Source organism: Rhinopithecus roxellana, chromosome 7 (genome assembly GCF_007565055.1).
Source record: "Rhinopithecus roxellana isolate Shanxi Qingling chromosome 7, ASM756505v1, whole genome shotgun sequence".
Lineage (NCBI taxonomy): Eukaryota > Metazoa > Chordata > Mammalia > Primates > Cercopithecidae > Rhinopithecus > Rhinopithecus roxellana.
Genome location: NC_044555.1, coordinates 68765376 through 68781517, shown reverse-complemented (window position 1 = coordinate 68781517; position 16142 = coordinate 68765376). Strand labels below are relative to the sequence as shown.

At 43.8% G+C, this 16142-nt stretch overlaps 1 protein-coding gene across 1 annotated transcript; it reads right to left on the bottom strand.

Annotated features, from left to right (window-relative positions):
* Nucleotides 1-985: 985 nt before the first annotated feature.
* On the bottom strand, nt 986-15630 carry LOC115898619 (wiskott-Aldrich syndrome protein homolog 1-like). Its single transcript, XM_030933638.1, has 5 exons — nt 15554-15630; nt 9517-9600; nt 6133-6184; nt 1605-2395; nt 986-1490 (listed from the first exon to the last, which is right to left on the bottom strand). The coding sequence occupies exons 1-4, from the start codon at nt 15628-15630 to the stop codon at nt 1697-1699; spliced, it is 912 nt and encodes a 303-aa protein (XP_030789498.1). The 3' UTR covers nt 986-1490; nt 1605-1696.
* Nucleotides 15631-16142: the final 512 nt, after the last annotated feature.

Sequence of the window (16142 nt, the reverse complement as noted above, 5' to 3'; positions counted from 1 at the left end):
ACTCTACCTTTTGACTCTCGAAAAGTCAGGACCCCAGCGCCCACTGCTGTGGGGCCCTTTTGACTACCCACAGCAAAACAAAGTGAAGACTCAGCCTCAGCCTTCAGTGCTGGCAGGAGGAGTCCCTGACGCTAGCCTGAGATTGCAATCACCCTGGCACTGTCCCGGGACTGATCATTGCTCCAGCCATGGCTCTAGCCCTGGCACTGGCAACTGGCACTTGCATTGGTGCTGGTGCTGATGCTTGCTTCAGCCATGGCATAGGCCCTGGAACTGGAACTGGCACTAACACTGGCACTTGTCACGTCACCAATGGCAGCTGCCATCTCGGGCACGGTGAAGGGGTGGCCTGCCCCTCCACACCTGTGGGTGTTTCTCGTTAGGTGGAACGAGAGACTTGAGAAAAGAAATAAGACACAGAGACAAAGTATAGAGAAAGAAAAGTGGGGCCCAGGGGACCGGCGCTCAGCTTACAGAGGACGCATGCAGGCACCGGTCTCTGAGTTCCCTTAGTATTTATTGATAATTATCTTTACCATCAAAAAGATAGGGGAGTGGCTGGACAATAGGATCATTGTAGGGAGGAAATCAGCAATAAGACATATGAACAAAAATCCCTGTGACATGAATAAGTTTAAAGGAAAATGCTGTGCCTTGAGATGCATATGCAAACTCTCCATAAACCTTTTAGCAGCATTGCTCCAGCAAGTCCCACCTTATTCCTAAAGGCGGTTTTCTCCTTGCTCAGTAAACAAAGCATACAATCGGGTTTTACAGGGAGATGTTCCATTGCCCAGGGACGGGCAGGAGACAAATGCTTTTCTCTTACTTGAGATTAAGAGAATGGTGATGACCTTTAACCAGCAAGCAGCCTTTAGGCACTTGTTTAACAAAGCACATCCTGCACAGCCCAAAATCCATTAAGCCTTGAGTCACCACAGCACATGTCTCTTGCAAGGACAAGGTTGGGGGTAGGGTCACAGATTAACAGCATCTCAAATACAGAACCAAATGGAGTCTCTTATGTCTACTTCCTTCTATATAGACACAGTAACAGGCTGATCTCTCTTTCTTTTCCCCACACACGGGGTATCTCCTCCTCTTCTCTCAATGCCTCATTTACTGCCACAGAAAGGAACTGGGGTGGGTGTCCTTCACTTTGGTCACAAACTCCGGGACTTCCATCTGTCTTGTTTCCTTTGAGAGCCCCCACAAGAATACCTAGAGCGTGGGATTACTGTGGGACACCTATTTGTGCACCAGATACTTCTGCTGCACACTAGCTTTGGTGATGAGCTTCACGGACTCCCCAAAGACGAAATGCTTTTTAGAAGAAATGTGCCTCCAACACCCTCAACACCTCCCAGACCACCTCCTCGGGGACACAGCTGGCCTGCATGAAGATGGAGTCCAGAGTAATCATCAGGAGCCGGGTCTTTGGTGTGCCCTGGTCGCCTGTCAGGCCCCAAACCAGGGCAGGATCGATTTTTCTGATCAAGACATAGGAGTGCTCTGCTGAATCAAGTTCCTTCAGATAGAACCCAAAAACTAACTCGGGGAGGTCAGAGGCTTTCTTGAAAATCTCAGAGAGGAAGCTCCTGTACCTTTTGATGACATACTTCAGCATGTCTGCCCTTTTGATCGCCACCGTCTTCCGGTTCTTAACCAGCAGGTACTGCACCAGCTCAGCTACTTTCTAGCTCACAGGGCCCCTGGGCATGCGCATCGGGGATGTTGGGGGCCCGCGGGGTACTGCGGGGGCGGGGGGCAGGGGGCGGGTGGCGGCGGGGGCGCGGGGCGGGGCAGACAGTTGCCTAGGGGTTTCTGGGGTCCACAAAGGAACTTTCAGAAGCACCTGAGCAGGGGCTCCACGCCTCAGAAGAAGTGCTCCCAGGGCTCCGGGGAGCACTTGGTGTCCCCGCTGCAGGCGCCCCCATGGGGGTTTCTCAGGCAAGGAGGAGAGGAGGAGGCCACCGGGTCTCTGAGACCCGCAGGCCCTGGGTGTCACCTCTACCGCGGACGTTCTCACCTGCGGCTTTGGCTGGCCCAGGAAGCAGGAACTCTGGGAAGAGATGCGCGTCCAGGGGCATTCGGCGGCCTGAGCCCTGTGTGCCAGGCCGGGAAGACAGTGACGTCGCCGCGGCTGCTGCGGCGGCTGCTGACTTGAGTCGGAGACCGCCGCCCTCAGACCGGCAGGAGGAAGAGGAGGAAGCGGGAGGGGAGCGGGGTAAGCCTCCGCCGCCCGGGTCTTCCCGGAGCTGTGGGAATGGGCGGGCGCCGCCCCGCAGTGCCTCTTCTGGCAGAAAACAGTACCGCAGGCTAGAGCCTGAGGGATGCGGGGGCGCTGCTCCCGGAGGTGGGGCTGCTCATGTGAGGCTTGAAAGAGACCATAAGCCTAAAAGCCTGGCCCAGTGTAAGCGCGTAATGACTGCTACCTGTTGTGATGAATCCGATCATTCTGGATTATCTTCGTATCCCTCCTTCTCTCCCGTGGAGAATACTCCCTAAGAGCGTAGGCATTTCTGTCCAGCGGCTGCCTCTGCAGCTTCCTCTTCAGATCATCCACCTGAAGTTGCTTTGCTCAGTGCCTGGCCTAGAGTAACCACTTAGTGAATTTTCCTTTGCGTTCGTTTCATTATTATAGTGTACATCGTATCTACATTGCTTGCACCCTGTGTGGTCATCGAGATGTGGAGGAAGGACCCGGGAAACAAGTGACCTCCATGGAGAACTGAAGATACGTTACCTTTTCTTTATGATCAGTGGATCTGGGGTGCACAACATCAGTTCTCTTGTGTGTTATTTCTCTCCTACACAGTCTGGAAAGTTATTGTTAATTGTAATCTAACTTTCCAAACCACCATTCGCATAATGACATCCTCTTCTTACTTCTCTTACTCCCATGTCACTGCGCCTCATCCTTTCTCTACAGAGCGCACTCCCATTTCAACTCTCATCGGAGATTTGGGGACCTTAAATCGACTCCTGCTTTGAGGTCAACCGCCAGGAAGCCTGCAAATAAATAGCAAGAAGACTCCTCCACTCCACCAAGTGCGTTCTCTTATTGTATCATGTGGTACAACTTAGCATTCCTTTCTTTCATCCTAACCTTTCTAGACAGTAACCAGTACAGCCTCCTCACACATAACAAAACGGTCACGTTGTTGTTGTTGTTGTTGTTGTTGTTACGGAGTCTCGCTCTTGTCACTCAGGCTGGAGTGCAGTGGTGCGATCTTGGCTCACTGCAACCTCCGCCTCCTGAGTTCAAGCTTCTCCTGCCTCAGCCTCCTGTGTAGCTGGGATTACAGGTGCCTGCCACCACGCCCGGCTATTAGTTGCACTTTTAGTAGAGACGGGGTTTTGCCCTGTTGGCCAGGCTAGTCTTGAAGGCTTGACCTCAAGCCCGCCTTCCTTGGCCTCCCAAAGTGCTGGGATTACCGTTGACATTTTTTTTTTTTTTTTTTTTTTTTTTTTTTTTTGGACACGGAGTCTCGCTCTGTCGCCCAGGCTGGAGTGCAGTGGTGCAATCTCGGCTCACTGCAAGCTCCGCCTCCCAGGTTCATGCCATTCTCCTGCCTCAGCCTCTCGAGTAGCTGGGACTACAGGCGCCTGCCACCAGGCACGGCTAATTTTTTGTATTTTTAGTAGAGACAGGGTTTCACCGTGTTAGCCAGGATGGTCTCGATCTCCTGACCTCGTGATCCGCCCTCCTCGGCCTCCCAAAGTGCTGGGATTACAGGCGTGAGCCACCGCGCCAGGCTTACAGTCGACTTTTATATAGCAATTGTTATACCTCGCAATAACATGTACTAAATTTCCATATAATGTCCACACTTGCACTTCAGATTTCTTCCATTGATCTAAATTCTGTTGCTGCTAATTCTGCTGTAAAGATTTAGAAATTGTTTTTGTGTGAGTAGAACTAATTCCCCCCTCACTATTCTTCTTTTACAAAATTTTTTCAAAGTATTTTGGAAAATGTTGTCCTCTACAAGAACTTCAAAATCAAAGTTTTCAAGTTAAAAAAAAATCCCTGGCTTGAATTTTAACTAGAATTTCTTAGGACTTATAGTGTACTATGAGAATAAATAATATCTCACTAACACGAGAAGATGGAGGCTCCTCAGCCACAAAATATAGCATGTTCTTCATCTTCTTCCATTGGTTCTGCTTTTTCATCAGAATACTTCAGTCACCTTTTAGTTTGCTTTATATAGCTTTTGCATAATTCTTAAGTTTGTCTTTAAGTTTGGCAGTCTTTTTAGTTTCATTGCTGCTGTGAATTGTGTATTTCCCATTATGTCTTCTAATTACTTATTTCTGGCATACAGGAAACCTCCTGGTTTTGTATACTTTGGGGCATACGGCCATCTTAATATCACCTCTCCTTAATCAGAATGCTTTTTCAGTGGATTCTCGCACATTTTCTACGTAGGCAATCACAGTCTCTGCATATTGTTAATACAATATTCATTTTCCCTTTTCTTATCACATTGACTAGGACCGTGGTACCCTGTTAGCTAATAGCGGTGATGTGAAACTTTTTTGTTGTCGTTGTTCCCGCTCTTCACGGGAAGGACTCTGTTCATTTGGGGCCAAATATGTTGTTGGTTTCGGATACCGATTGTGACATTTATCAACATATTGTCTGTCAGGTCCAAGTTACTCCTTCTTTGCCCTGCTTTGTCACACTAGAGGTGATCCTTGTGAATCTTTCTGCTATGCCAGCTAACAGAATGTTAGGCTCTGGCCATAGAGAGCACTGGGGGTGACTCTACAAATCCCAGCAGGAAAATTCGTCCCTCCTCCTAGTAGCAGTCTCCCGTTTGATGATATTCACTGAAGGAGATCAGAGACCAGTGCAGGCAAGCTCCAGCTGCACCTCCAGACCATGATCTCCCTACTATCAGTTGCCTCTGAGCAGCTCCAGCCTTCGCATGCACCACCACCGCCCACCACCTTCCTGCCTTGGTGGTCTCTTCCACAGACCAGCAAAGGCCCACACTCTCTGGTAAGTTTCCACACCACTGGCAGGCTGCAAGTTCTTTTGGCAGCCACATCCTCTTCAAAGAGGTCTGATTCTCAGCTCGGGAGGGACAGTGAACTCTCCTACTCCTTTATTGCCTGCTATTCCTCATCCTAGAGGTAGTAGCTGCTCTTTTGCAACTGCTACTCCTGGACCTCTTAAAGTTCTCTAAGTTCTCTTTTACGCCTTTTAGTAGGTAACCTCCTTCTACCACTTAGCTATGTTTTGTATTCACTGTGCTCTGTCCAGATAACCTGCATGGTTTCTCTCTCTTGATTGGGCCCCGACTCACATACCATTTATCAACCTGGAGATGTTTCCCTGTAAACCAAACATTCTAGCAAGCTTTCTTTTCTTCTTCACCTTCGCCCTCTCCTTCATCTTCTTCCTCTTATTCTTGTTTGCAAATGTACTTTAAATTGCATCAAATATCTTGTCATTATCAATCAAATTATTCACATGGTTTTTCTTCCATAAGGGAAAATGCAGACAACACCAAAAAGAGATATGCATTAGAAATCATTGCAATGGGCAGGGCGCAGTGGCTCTCGCCTGTAATCCCGGCACGTTGGGAGGCCGAGGCACTCGTATCACGAGGTCAGGAGATCGAGACCATCCTGGCCAACATGGTGAAACCCTGTCTCTACTAAAAATACAAAAATTAGCTGGGCATGGTAGCGTGTGCTTGTAGTCCCAGCTACTCGGGAGGCTGAGGCAAGAGAATCGCTTGAACCTGGGAGGCAGAGGTTGCAGTGAGCCGAGATCGTGCCGCTGCACTCCAACCTGGCGACAGAGCGAGATTCTGTCTCAAAAAAAAAAAAGAAAAGAACAGAAAAGAAAAAGAAATAATTGCAATGCACAGTAGTGGGAATTATACAAATTTCTTTAAAACTGCAACTGGTGAGTCTTTGGCTGCAGACTCTCATTAAGATACTGTAAGTACTATAGAATCCTCTCTGCATTGCCCACTGAACCCAACTGCTGGTTATGTGGAGGGTTTTAGCCTGTGAGGTGAAGGAGAGCTCTGTTCCCTGGAATGCTCCCTACTGTAGTATTTGCTCACAACTGCTCTCTGTTCTCCCCATGACAAAGTCACCCAACCTCACCAAAAAGCTATCCAATCCACTACTCTGTCCACAGACAGACCTGAGAGGGCCTCTGCAGGCCAAGGAAAGAGTAAAAGCCAAGGCCAAAATGCTTTACACTTTTGAAGAGGCACTGCCAGAGGATGACCCAAGCTGAGAGCAGTGTGCTTGCTAGGCATACTCAGGCTGAGTGATGCATTCAAGCTTCCTTCTCCTCATGCTCTCTCTCTGCTTCTCTCTGCAGCAGCGTAGGCCTATGCCCTGCCTCCCTTTACCACCCCACACACTGCCCACGCTAGCCTACTCTAAAAAAGTAAAGAAAATGTAGAAAACGGGCAAAACATACAGACCTACTCCTCAGAGTCAGAAATTCAGATGGCCAACAAACCTGCATGCTGTGCACATGTACCCCAGAACTTAAAGTATAATAATAAAAAACAAACAAACAAACAAAATCTATAGGTCGGGCACAATGGCTCACACCTGTAATCCCAGCACTTTGGGAGGCTGAGGCGGGCAGATCTCTTGAGGTCAGGAGTTTGAGACCAGCCTGGCCAACATGGTGAAACCCTGCCTCGACTAAAAATACAAAAATTAGTCGGGCATGGTGGTGGTGCACGCCTGTAATCCCAGCCACTCGGGAGGCTGAGGCAGGAGAATCGAAAAAAGAAAATTCTTTGATCCCACCGGCAATCAGGGAAATACTCAAAAAACAACAAAGAGATAAAATTGTTTACCCAACATTCAGAAAATCCATTTTTAAGCAGATTAATATCAAATATATCAGAACACCATTGTAAAGACTGTCAATCAGCTATACAATATTAAATGCGTATACACTCAACAACAAAAATTCACTTATGGGTATTCATCCTTCGTATTGGTACCAAATAAAATAATGGACTCCCAGTTAAGCTTGAATTTCAGATCCACAGCAAACACTTTTTTAGTATAAGTGTATCCTGTATGCGATATTTGAGACATTCTTATACTAAAACACTTACTAAATGCTAAGAAATTATTCATTGCTTATGGGAAATTCAAAGGTAACTGGGTTTCCGGTACCTTTATTTGCTAACTCTAGCGACCCAATCCTATGCACAAAGAGATGTGTGCAAGAATTGTCATTGCTGCCTTGTATATAATGGTTACCAAAATTGCAAATGACAGAAATATTCATCAATAAGAGAATGCTTTTAAAAACTACACTGTGACTAACCACCATGTGTAAGTTGAATGATTAAGGAAGACGTACAGGTATGACATGAAAAAACATCTATTCTTGAGTTTTAAAATGTTGAGGAACAATATATAGGATTGTAATTATTTAGTAACACAAAGCAAAACTCAATTATACATTTCTATGGGTAAAAATACACTAGTGTAAATGCACAGAACAGGTCTAAAAGGCTACTCATCAACCTTTTAAGAGTGTCACCTTTGGGCCGGGCGCAGTGGCTCAAGCCTGTAATCCCAGCACTTTGGGAGGCCGAGATGGGCGGATCACGAGGTCAGGAGATCGAGACCATCCTGGCTAACACGGTGAAACCCCGTCTCTACTAAAAATACAAAAACTAGCCGGGCGAGGTGGCGGGTGCCTGTAGTCCCAGCTACTCGGGAGGCTGAGGCAGGAGAATGGTGTAAACCCGGGAGGCGGAGCTTGCAGTGAGCTGAGATCCGGCCACTGCACTCCAGTCCGGGCGACAGAGCGAGACTCCGCCTCAAAAAAAAAAAAAAGAGTGTCACCTTTGGAGTGGGGCTTTTTATTTGGGGGGATTAAAGTATGTACTTTCCATCAAATGTTCATCATTGCAACACTGACTTGCAGTGCCAACAGATGTTACACTTATCAAATTCCCTACATGCAAAGGTCTGTCTCTGGGCTTTGTGATCTTTTCTGTTGACCTATTTATCTTGTCTTGAGCCAGCACAACACTGTTCTAATTAGGATATCTTTATCATATGCATAATTTACATTATGGCAAGTTCCCCCTGAGTTCCTACTATCCAAAATTGCATAAGAGTAGCTGCATGTCCTATTCTGTTCCGTCCATAAGAAAATTCTCAACTGGCAAGTTCAGTTTGACCTTGGTCAGGGAACAAGGATCAGCCATATAGTTCCATCCCAGCTCTGTTCATTGTAGCTTCCAAATATATCTCAGGTTGTTGAGCTATGGGTTGTTCATATATGGCCAAATAATACGGCATGTGTAAGTCTTAATGTAAAATAATTATAGTAAACGTAATTGTGAATCTGCTAAACTCACCAATTAAAAGAGACCCTCGGGTTGGATTTTTAAAATGAGAACCAAGAAACATGTTTACATCAAAAAATAAATGAATAAATAAATAAATAAATAAATAAATAAATAAATAAAATAAACAAAGACAGAACAAAAGTGCGGAAAACAATATAAAACAAAAAGAAAGTTGGGATAGCAATTTTTTTTTGTTTCATTCCTTTTCTTATACTGGCAGCACTTTAAATTGGGAGTATCAATTACATACACAAAAATGCACAAATCCAAATGGTTAAGTATAGAGCTGGTTGATTTTCATCCAATGCATTCACTTTGGTAACTGTCACACAGATCAGAATAGAGACGACTTTAATCACCCCAGAAAGTTCCCTTGCGTTCCTTTGCAGTCAGTATTCACCCCTCCCTCCAGTGGCAACCGCTTTTCTGATTTCTATTACCGCAGATTAATTTTGCCTCTTCCACAACTTTATAGAAACTTAACCACAGTGCGCATTTTTTTCAGGCTTCTTTTGCTCAACTTAACGTTTTTTGAGATTCATCCTTGTTGTTGTGTGTATTGACAGTTTGTTCCTTTTTATTGCTGAGTAGTATTCCATTGTACAAATACATCACAGTGTGTTTATTCTCCACAGTGGTACAGCCCGACGACCTGGCTAGCTGTCAGGTCTGCTGCTCCCCTCCTTTTAAAGATATCAGTGTCAAGACACTCCACACCAGGGCCGGCAATTATCTCAAGTATTTCAAAGGTGTGTTACTCACTCGGGGTAAAGTGAGGGGCATCCCAGAGGAAGGGAGAGGGAGGCGTGGGAGAGGGAGTCGAGCATCTGGAAATATATACAGGAAAAGGAGCCCCCCTGTAGGAGTTTTTAATAGTGTCAGGGGAGGGGGTATGGACCAATTTCTGGCAGCCCACAGAGTGGAGGGGCGGGTGAGGAGTGAGTGGAGTGAGGAAGAGCAGCGTTAGCAATGTGCAGGTGAGGTTTCTAAGAGTAAGCTTAGCAGGCAGGAGTCATCTAGGAGACTGGCACATGCCACTCTCAAGTTTACCTGGAGGTTCCTTTATAATGTGGGGTGTTATGTCCACTTATGCTATGTGGGCATAGGAAAACATATAGGACCACATGCATTTGGATAGTTGCCTGACCTGGAATCAAGGGCCTGGTACCAGACCTGATACATCAGCATCCCCTCGATCTGGACCTGGACAGCATAGAGGAAAACCCAAGGCCTTAAAACGATAACGTGTGGTAAGGATGGCTTTATGGGTTTGTTTCATGAGCTTTGGGTCAGCAAATAAGAGGGGGCACTGCTCGTGGGGGCAGGAAGCAGGCCTGGCATTGAGTGAGGTCTGGCCTTTGGTATGTAACTTCAGCTGTGTATACACACGGATTAGCACAGGGGGTAGGTAGCCTCAAGCAGTAGCCTTGCCTCAGGAGGCACACGCGGGCAAAGTTTTAGCCTTAGTGGGAATGGGCTTTGTTCTACTAGGGTGGGTATGGAAACTCTAGTGAGGCTGGTCTTAAAAGTGCGGTTTTATGCACACAATGAGGAAGATGGGGAAGGAGAGGGTTATGACCCAGGAGTCTAGAAGGTGGTAGTTGTTTGGTCTGTGGTCATCCTTTGAGATACTTTGGTTGGCTGGACTGTAGTCATCATCCAGGATGTGGCGATGGCCTCCCAGGGCCAGTATGACTCTTGAGCCAAATCCAGGACTTGGAGGCACAGGTCAAGGTCAGAAAGTCTATCATCATAACTACGCTAAAGGTAGCTCCAGGGAGCACTGCCAGTGTAGGACTACATTATTTTCTGTTCTTCCTGATGGCTGGACAGGATACTGTTCATATGCCTAGTCTACGGTTTTGTAGAGGACTAGTTGTACACTATGGATAGAGATGACACTGTGGGTGCAATACTGCCTTGGTGGCCTGGCATTTAGTAGGGGAAACTGTGTCCCAGATACAAGCCATCAGCCATATCAGGCATAGCTAGACCAGTGACAGCCATCTTTTTCTCCTTTCTGCAAGATCTACATGGTGGTAGGCATGAGTCTACAGGCCAACACTTTTATTTCCTGTTGGGAAGGACCTGAAATTAGCTAACCTTTAAATGCATCATAACTGTGGAAAGCCTTAGAAAGTGGTAGTGCCTGCTTTCCAGAAAAAAGAGAAAAGTCGAGTCAGATATTTTACTGTTCCATCTACTGCCAGTGGATCCCAGTGTAGTATCCTGCCCTGGGTCCAGGTGTTAACTCTTTGTGGATTGCATTTGGGTCAAAAAAATAAAAAAAAATAAAAAAAGGACACAGAAATGGAGTACGGGGGTTGTGCTCAGGAAATGAGAATCAGAGTTGGGAATCCATGACTTGGAGTCCAAATATATTCATATATTTGTGGAGACTGACAAATTTCACCCATATGGAAAGTATTACTGGGGTCCATTTGGCTCCAATAGTTAACACAATCATTTTTAGTTTGACCCATCTTGGTGTCCTTTGAGTCAGGGCATCAATGCAAATTATCAGGCTGTTGAATTTAATGAGTACTATGGCCATGGTAAAAATCACACAGAATAATGGTCTCAATGGTGAGGGTTGGCAGGGTATTGCATACCCTTGCTTCTATAGCCTATAATCCACCTTGGTGAAAAAGAATCCTCTGCTTGAATTTGGAAGGATCCCCAGGAATCCAAGTGACCAGAGAACCTGTGTTGAGTAAGGCTAGAAAGTGTTGAGTATTATGAGGGAACCAGTGGACCACCAGGGCTGTATATGGCTATATGAACCTGGAGGGTGGCACCAAAGATGGCCAAGTCTCTATTACATGGAACTATCGGTTCTATTGACAAAAGTTGGGGAAACTAGAGAGGCCGTTTAGTGGAAGAGCCATAGAAAATCAATGGTCCAGTATTTGCTCCAGAAAAGGATACCTGTGGGCCATTCGTCCCATAGTTCATTTTCGTTTTATTTCCGTACGGTTTTCAGGAACAGGTGGTCTTTGGTTACCTAAGTTCTTTAGTGGTGACTTGTGAGATTTTGGTGCACCCATCACCCAAGCAGTATACACTGTACCCAATTTGTAGTCATTTATCCCTCACGCCCCCCCAACATTTTCCCCCAAGTCCCCAAAGTCCACCATATCATTCTTATGCCTTTGCATCCTATAGCTTAGCAACCATTTATGAGTGACAACATACAATGTTTGGTTTTCCATTCCTGAGTTACTTCACTTAGAGTAATGGTCCCCGATTTCATCCAGATTGCTGCAAATGCCAACATTTCATTCCTTTTAACGGCTGAGTGGTATCCACTCATTGATTGATGGGCATTTGGGCTGGTTCCATATTTTTGCAATTGCAAATTTTGCTGCTATAAACATGCATGTGCAAGTATCATTTTCGTGTAATGACGTCCTTTCCCCGGGAAGATACATAGTAGTGGGATTGCTGGACCAAATGGTAGTTCTACTTTTAGTTCTTTAAGGAATCTCCACACTTCTCTTTTCCACGGTTTGTACTAGTTGCACACTAGTGCTTTGTACTCACTTACATTCCCACCAGCGGTGTAAGAGTGTTTCCTTTTCACTGCATCCCCGCCAACATCTATTTTCTTTTTTTATTTTTTGATTATGGTCATTCTTGCAGGAGTAAGGTGGTATCACACTGTGGGTTTGATTTGCATTTCCCTGATCATTAGTGATGTTGAGCATTTTTTCATGTGTTTGCTGGCCATTTGTATATCTTCTTTGAGAATTGTCTATTCATGTCCTTTGCACATTTTTTCATGGGATTGTTTGTCTTTTTCTTGCTAATTTGTTTCAGTTCCTTGTAGATTCCGGATATTAGTCCTCTTTTGGATGTTTAGATTGTGAAGATTTTTTCCCACTCTGTGACTTGCCTGTTTACCATTCCTTTTGCTGTGCAGAAACTTTTTAGTTTAAGTCCCACCTATTTATCATTGTTTTTCTTGCATTTGCTTTTAAGTTCGTGGCCATGAAGTCTTTGCCTATGCCAATGTCTAGAAGGGTTTTTCTGATGTTGTCTTCTAGAATTCTCATAGTTTCAGGTCTTAGATTTAAGTCCTTGATCCATCTTGAGTTGATTTTTGTATAAGGTGAGAGATGAGGATCCAGTTTCAATCTTCTACATGTGGCTTGTCAATTATCTCAGCACCATTTGTTGAATAGGGTGTCCTTTCCCCACCTTCAGTTTTTGTGTGCTTCGTCAAAGATCAGTTGGGTGTAAGTATGTGGCTTTATTTCTGGGTTCTATATTCTGATCCATTGGTCTGTGTGCCTATTTTTATACCAGTACCATGCTGTTTTGGTGACTATGGCCTTATAGTATGGTTTGAAGTCTGGCAATGTGATGCCTCCAGATTTGTTCTTTCTGCTTAGTCTTGCTTTGGCTATGTGGGCTCTTTTTTGGTTCCATATGAATCTTAGGATTGTCTTTTCTAGTTCTGTGAAGAACGATGGTGGTATTTAAATGGAAATTGCATTTAATTTGTAGATTGCTTTTGGCATTATGGTCATTTTCACAATATTGATTCGACCCATCCATGAGCATGGGATGTGTTTCCATTTGTTTGTGTCATCTATAATTTCTTTCAGCAGTGTTTTGTAGTTTTCCTTGTAGAGGTCTTTCACCTCCTTGGTTAGGTACACTCCAAGTATTTTATTTTATTTTGTTTTGTTTTATTTTATTTTATTTATTTTTGCAGCTATTGTAAAGGGAGTTGAGTTCTTGATTTGATTCTCAGCTTGGTTGCTGTTGGTGTATAGCAGAGCTACTGATTTTTGTACCTTAATTTTGTATCCTGAAAGTTTGCTGAATTCGTGCTTCAGTTCCAGAAGCTTTTTTGGAGAAGTCTTTCGAGTTTTCCAGATATACAATCATATCATCAACAAATCGCAACAGTTTGACTCCCTCTTTACTGATTTTGATGCCCTTTATTTATTTCTCTTGTCTGATTGCTCTGGCTGGGACTTCCAGTTCTATGTTGAGTAGAAATGGTGAGAGTGTAGATAACCTATAGTTCTGAAACAGTTTTCCCTGCTACTAAGTGGTTGAGGAAGCCTAAATCTCAGTTTCTAGTGTCAGAGAGTCTGTTTGAGATCTTGGCGATTTGGGTGTCAGGGATCCTTATTGTCACCCATGGGCCTCTTTCGTTTAAAGGCTTTATTTTGTGTTTGAATTTGATAGACAATGGCATCTCCTCAAAGTATTCAAAAAAATTAAAGAGGAACAAATTCTCCCTAACTCATTCTATGAGGCTAGCATTACCCTGATACCACAACCAGACAAGGACACAACAAAAAAGGAAAACTACTGGCTGATATCCCTGATGAACTTAGATGCAAAAATCCTCAGCAAAATACTGGTAAGCCAAATCCAAGAGCACATCAAAAAGAAAATACACCATGATCAAGTGGATTTATTCCAGTGATGTAAGGGTGGTTCAACATACAGAAATCAATAAACATGATACATCACATCAACAGAATGAAGGACAGAAACCATGTGATCATCTCAATAGACACAGAAAAAACATTTGACAAAATTCAACTCCCTTTCATGATAAAATAAAACACTCTCAACAGACTAGGCATAGAAAGACAAAACCTTAAAATAATAAAGCCCATATGCAACAAACTCATAGCTAACATTATACTAAATGGGGAAAAATTAAATGCCCTTCCACTGAGAATTAGAACAAGACAAGGATGCCCACTTTCACCACTTCTATTCAATACAGTACTAGAAGTCCTAGCCAGAGCCATCAGGCAAGAAACTGAAAAAAAAGTCGTTCAAACTTGAAAAAAGGAAGTCAAAATATCCTTCCTTCCAGACAACATAATCTTATATCTAGAAAAAACAGAAGACCCCACCAGAAAACCACTGGAACTAATCAAACACATTCAGTAAAGTTTCAGATACAAAATTGACATCAGAAATCAGAAGCAATTTCAGTCACCAATTATGAAATAGCTGAAAAAGAAATCAAAAAGGCAACTCAGAAAGCAATGGGGTTACAAGCATGAGCCACTGTGCCCAGCAGAGAATTCTTTATATATTCTTAACACAAATGCTTTATCAAATATATGCTTTGCAAATATTTTTTTCTCAGTCTGTGGTTTGTCTTTTCACGCTCTTAACTTGGGTCTTTCCAAGAGCAAAAGTTTTTAAATTTGACAAAGTCCAATTTATCAGTATTTTTCTTTATGGTGTTTTTTCTTTCTTTATCCTTTTAGTGTCACATGTAAGAATTTTTTGCCTAATCTATTATCATGAAGGTTGTCTCCTATATTTTCTTTTTTATCCCTTGTACTGACATGGAATAATTTACATACATGTGGGTACATGTGAATTTTTTTACATGCAAAGAATGTATAATGATTAAGTCTGAGTAACTGGAGTACCCATCACCTTGAGTGTTTATCATTTTACGTGTTGGTATCATTTGAACCCTTCTCTTCTAGTTACTTGGAAATGTACATGGTATTGGTTTTAAGAACAGTTGCCCTAATTCACTATCCAAACATTAGAACTTAATTCTTCTAACTGTATGATGGTAACCATAACCAACCTCTCTTCATATCCCCTTCCACCCTACCCAATCTCCCCAGTCTCTGGTATCTATCAGTCTATTCTCTATGTCCTTAAAATGAACTTTTTTAGCTCCCATATACAAGTGAGAACATGTGAAATTTCTCTTTCTGCACCTGGCTTATTTCACTTAACACGATGACTTCCAGTTCCATCCACGTTGTTACAAATGACGTGATTTTATGTTTTTCTGTGGTCAGATAGTATTCTATTGTGTGTACATACCACATTTTCTTCATCCATTCATCCACTGATGGTCACTTAGATTGATTCTTTATCTTGGCTATTGTGAATAGTGCTGCTATAAACATGTGAGTGTGGGTATTCCTTTGATATACTGATTTCTTTTCCTTTGGATAGATACCCAGCAGTGGGATTGCTGGGTTGTATGGTAGTTCTATTTTTCATATTTTGATCAGATCCTGCTGGTTGTTGCCTGGAAATTATTTACACAAACGGGGTTTCCAGCCAGGATTCAGCTGAACTTGTCACTGTACTGGACCTGAACCGTCAACTCAATAAGAGTGTGCATATCTAAGACCCCTTGTTGTGGCTATCTATTCAAGGTGTCATCTTACCCGTGGCTGGTAGAAAGTTGATGCTGAATTAACCTTTGAATCTCCTCATCATTGGGTTTGTTGAATCCTTCCGTCATTGGGTTTATTTCAGTTTCCTAGGAATACAGTCCCTTGGGATTTGTTTGATTCACTGGTCAGATTTGTGTTGTTCCTTGGTGCAGTTGCTTTCTGGCCTTCTAAAGCTGCTCTTATGGTCTGTCTGCTTGTTTAGTATCTTAAGTGCCATTTGTCTGTAAAATGATTACTGAGTGGAGGAGGATAGGCATAAACTCAGTAAGTCTGTCTGCAAGCCAGTCCCTTGGACTGAGAAGCTCAGAAGATCTCCCAAGACCGTTTTCCTTCAGATCTATGTTGCCTCAGGTCACCATATCAAAACATTTTAAGGACCTTTTTCATAGTCTTGTGTTTGTGTCAGTTTGCCAAAACTGCTTTTTTCAATTTCACTTGCCCAGAATAGCAGGTATTGTCTGGCCCCTGATAGGTGACAACTGGCCTTGCACCAAATTCCACAGACTAGGTTACAGAAGTGCCATCCTTATAGACTGTTGTTTCTTACGGGGTCATTCTGTCTTAAAACTGCATTTCTTCC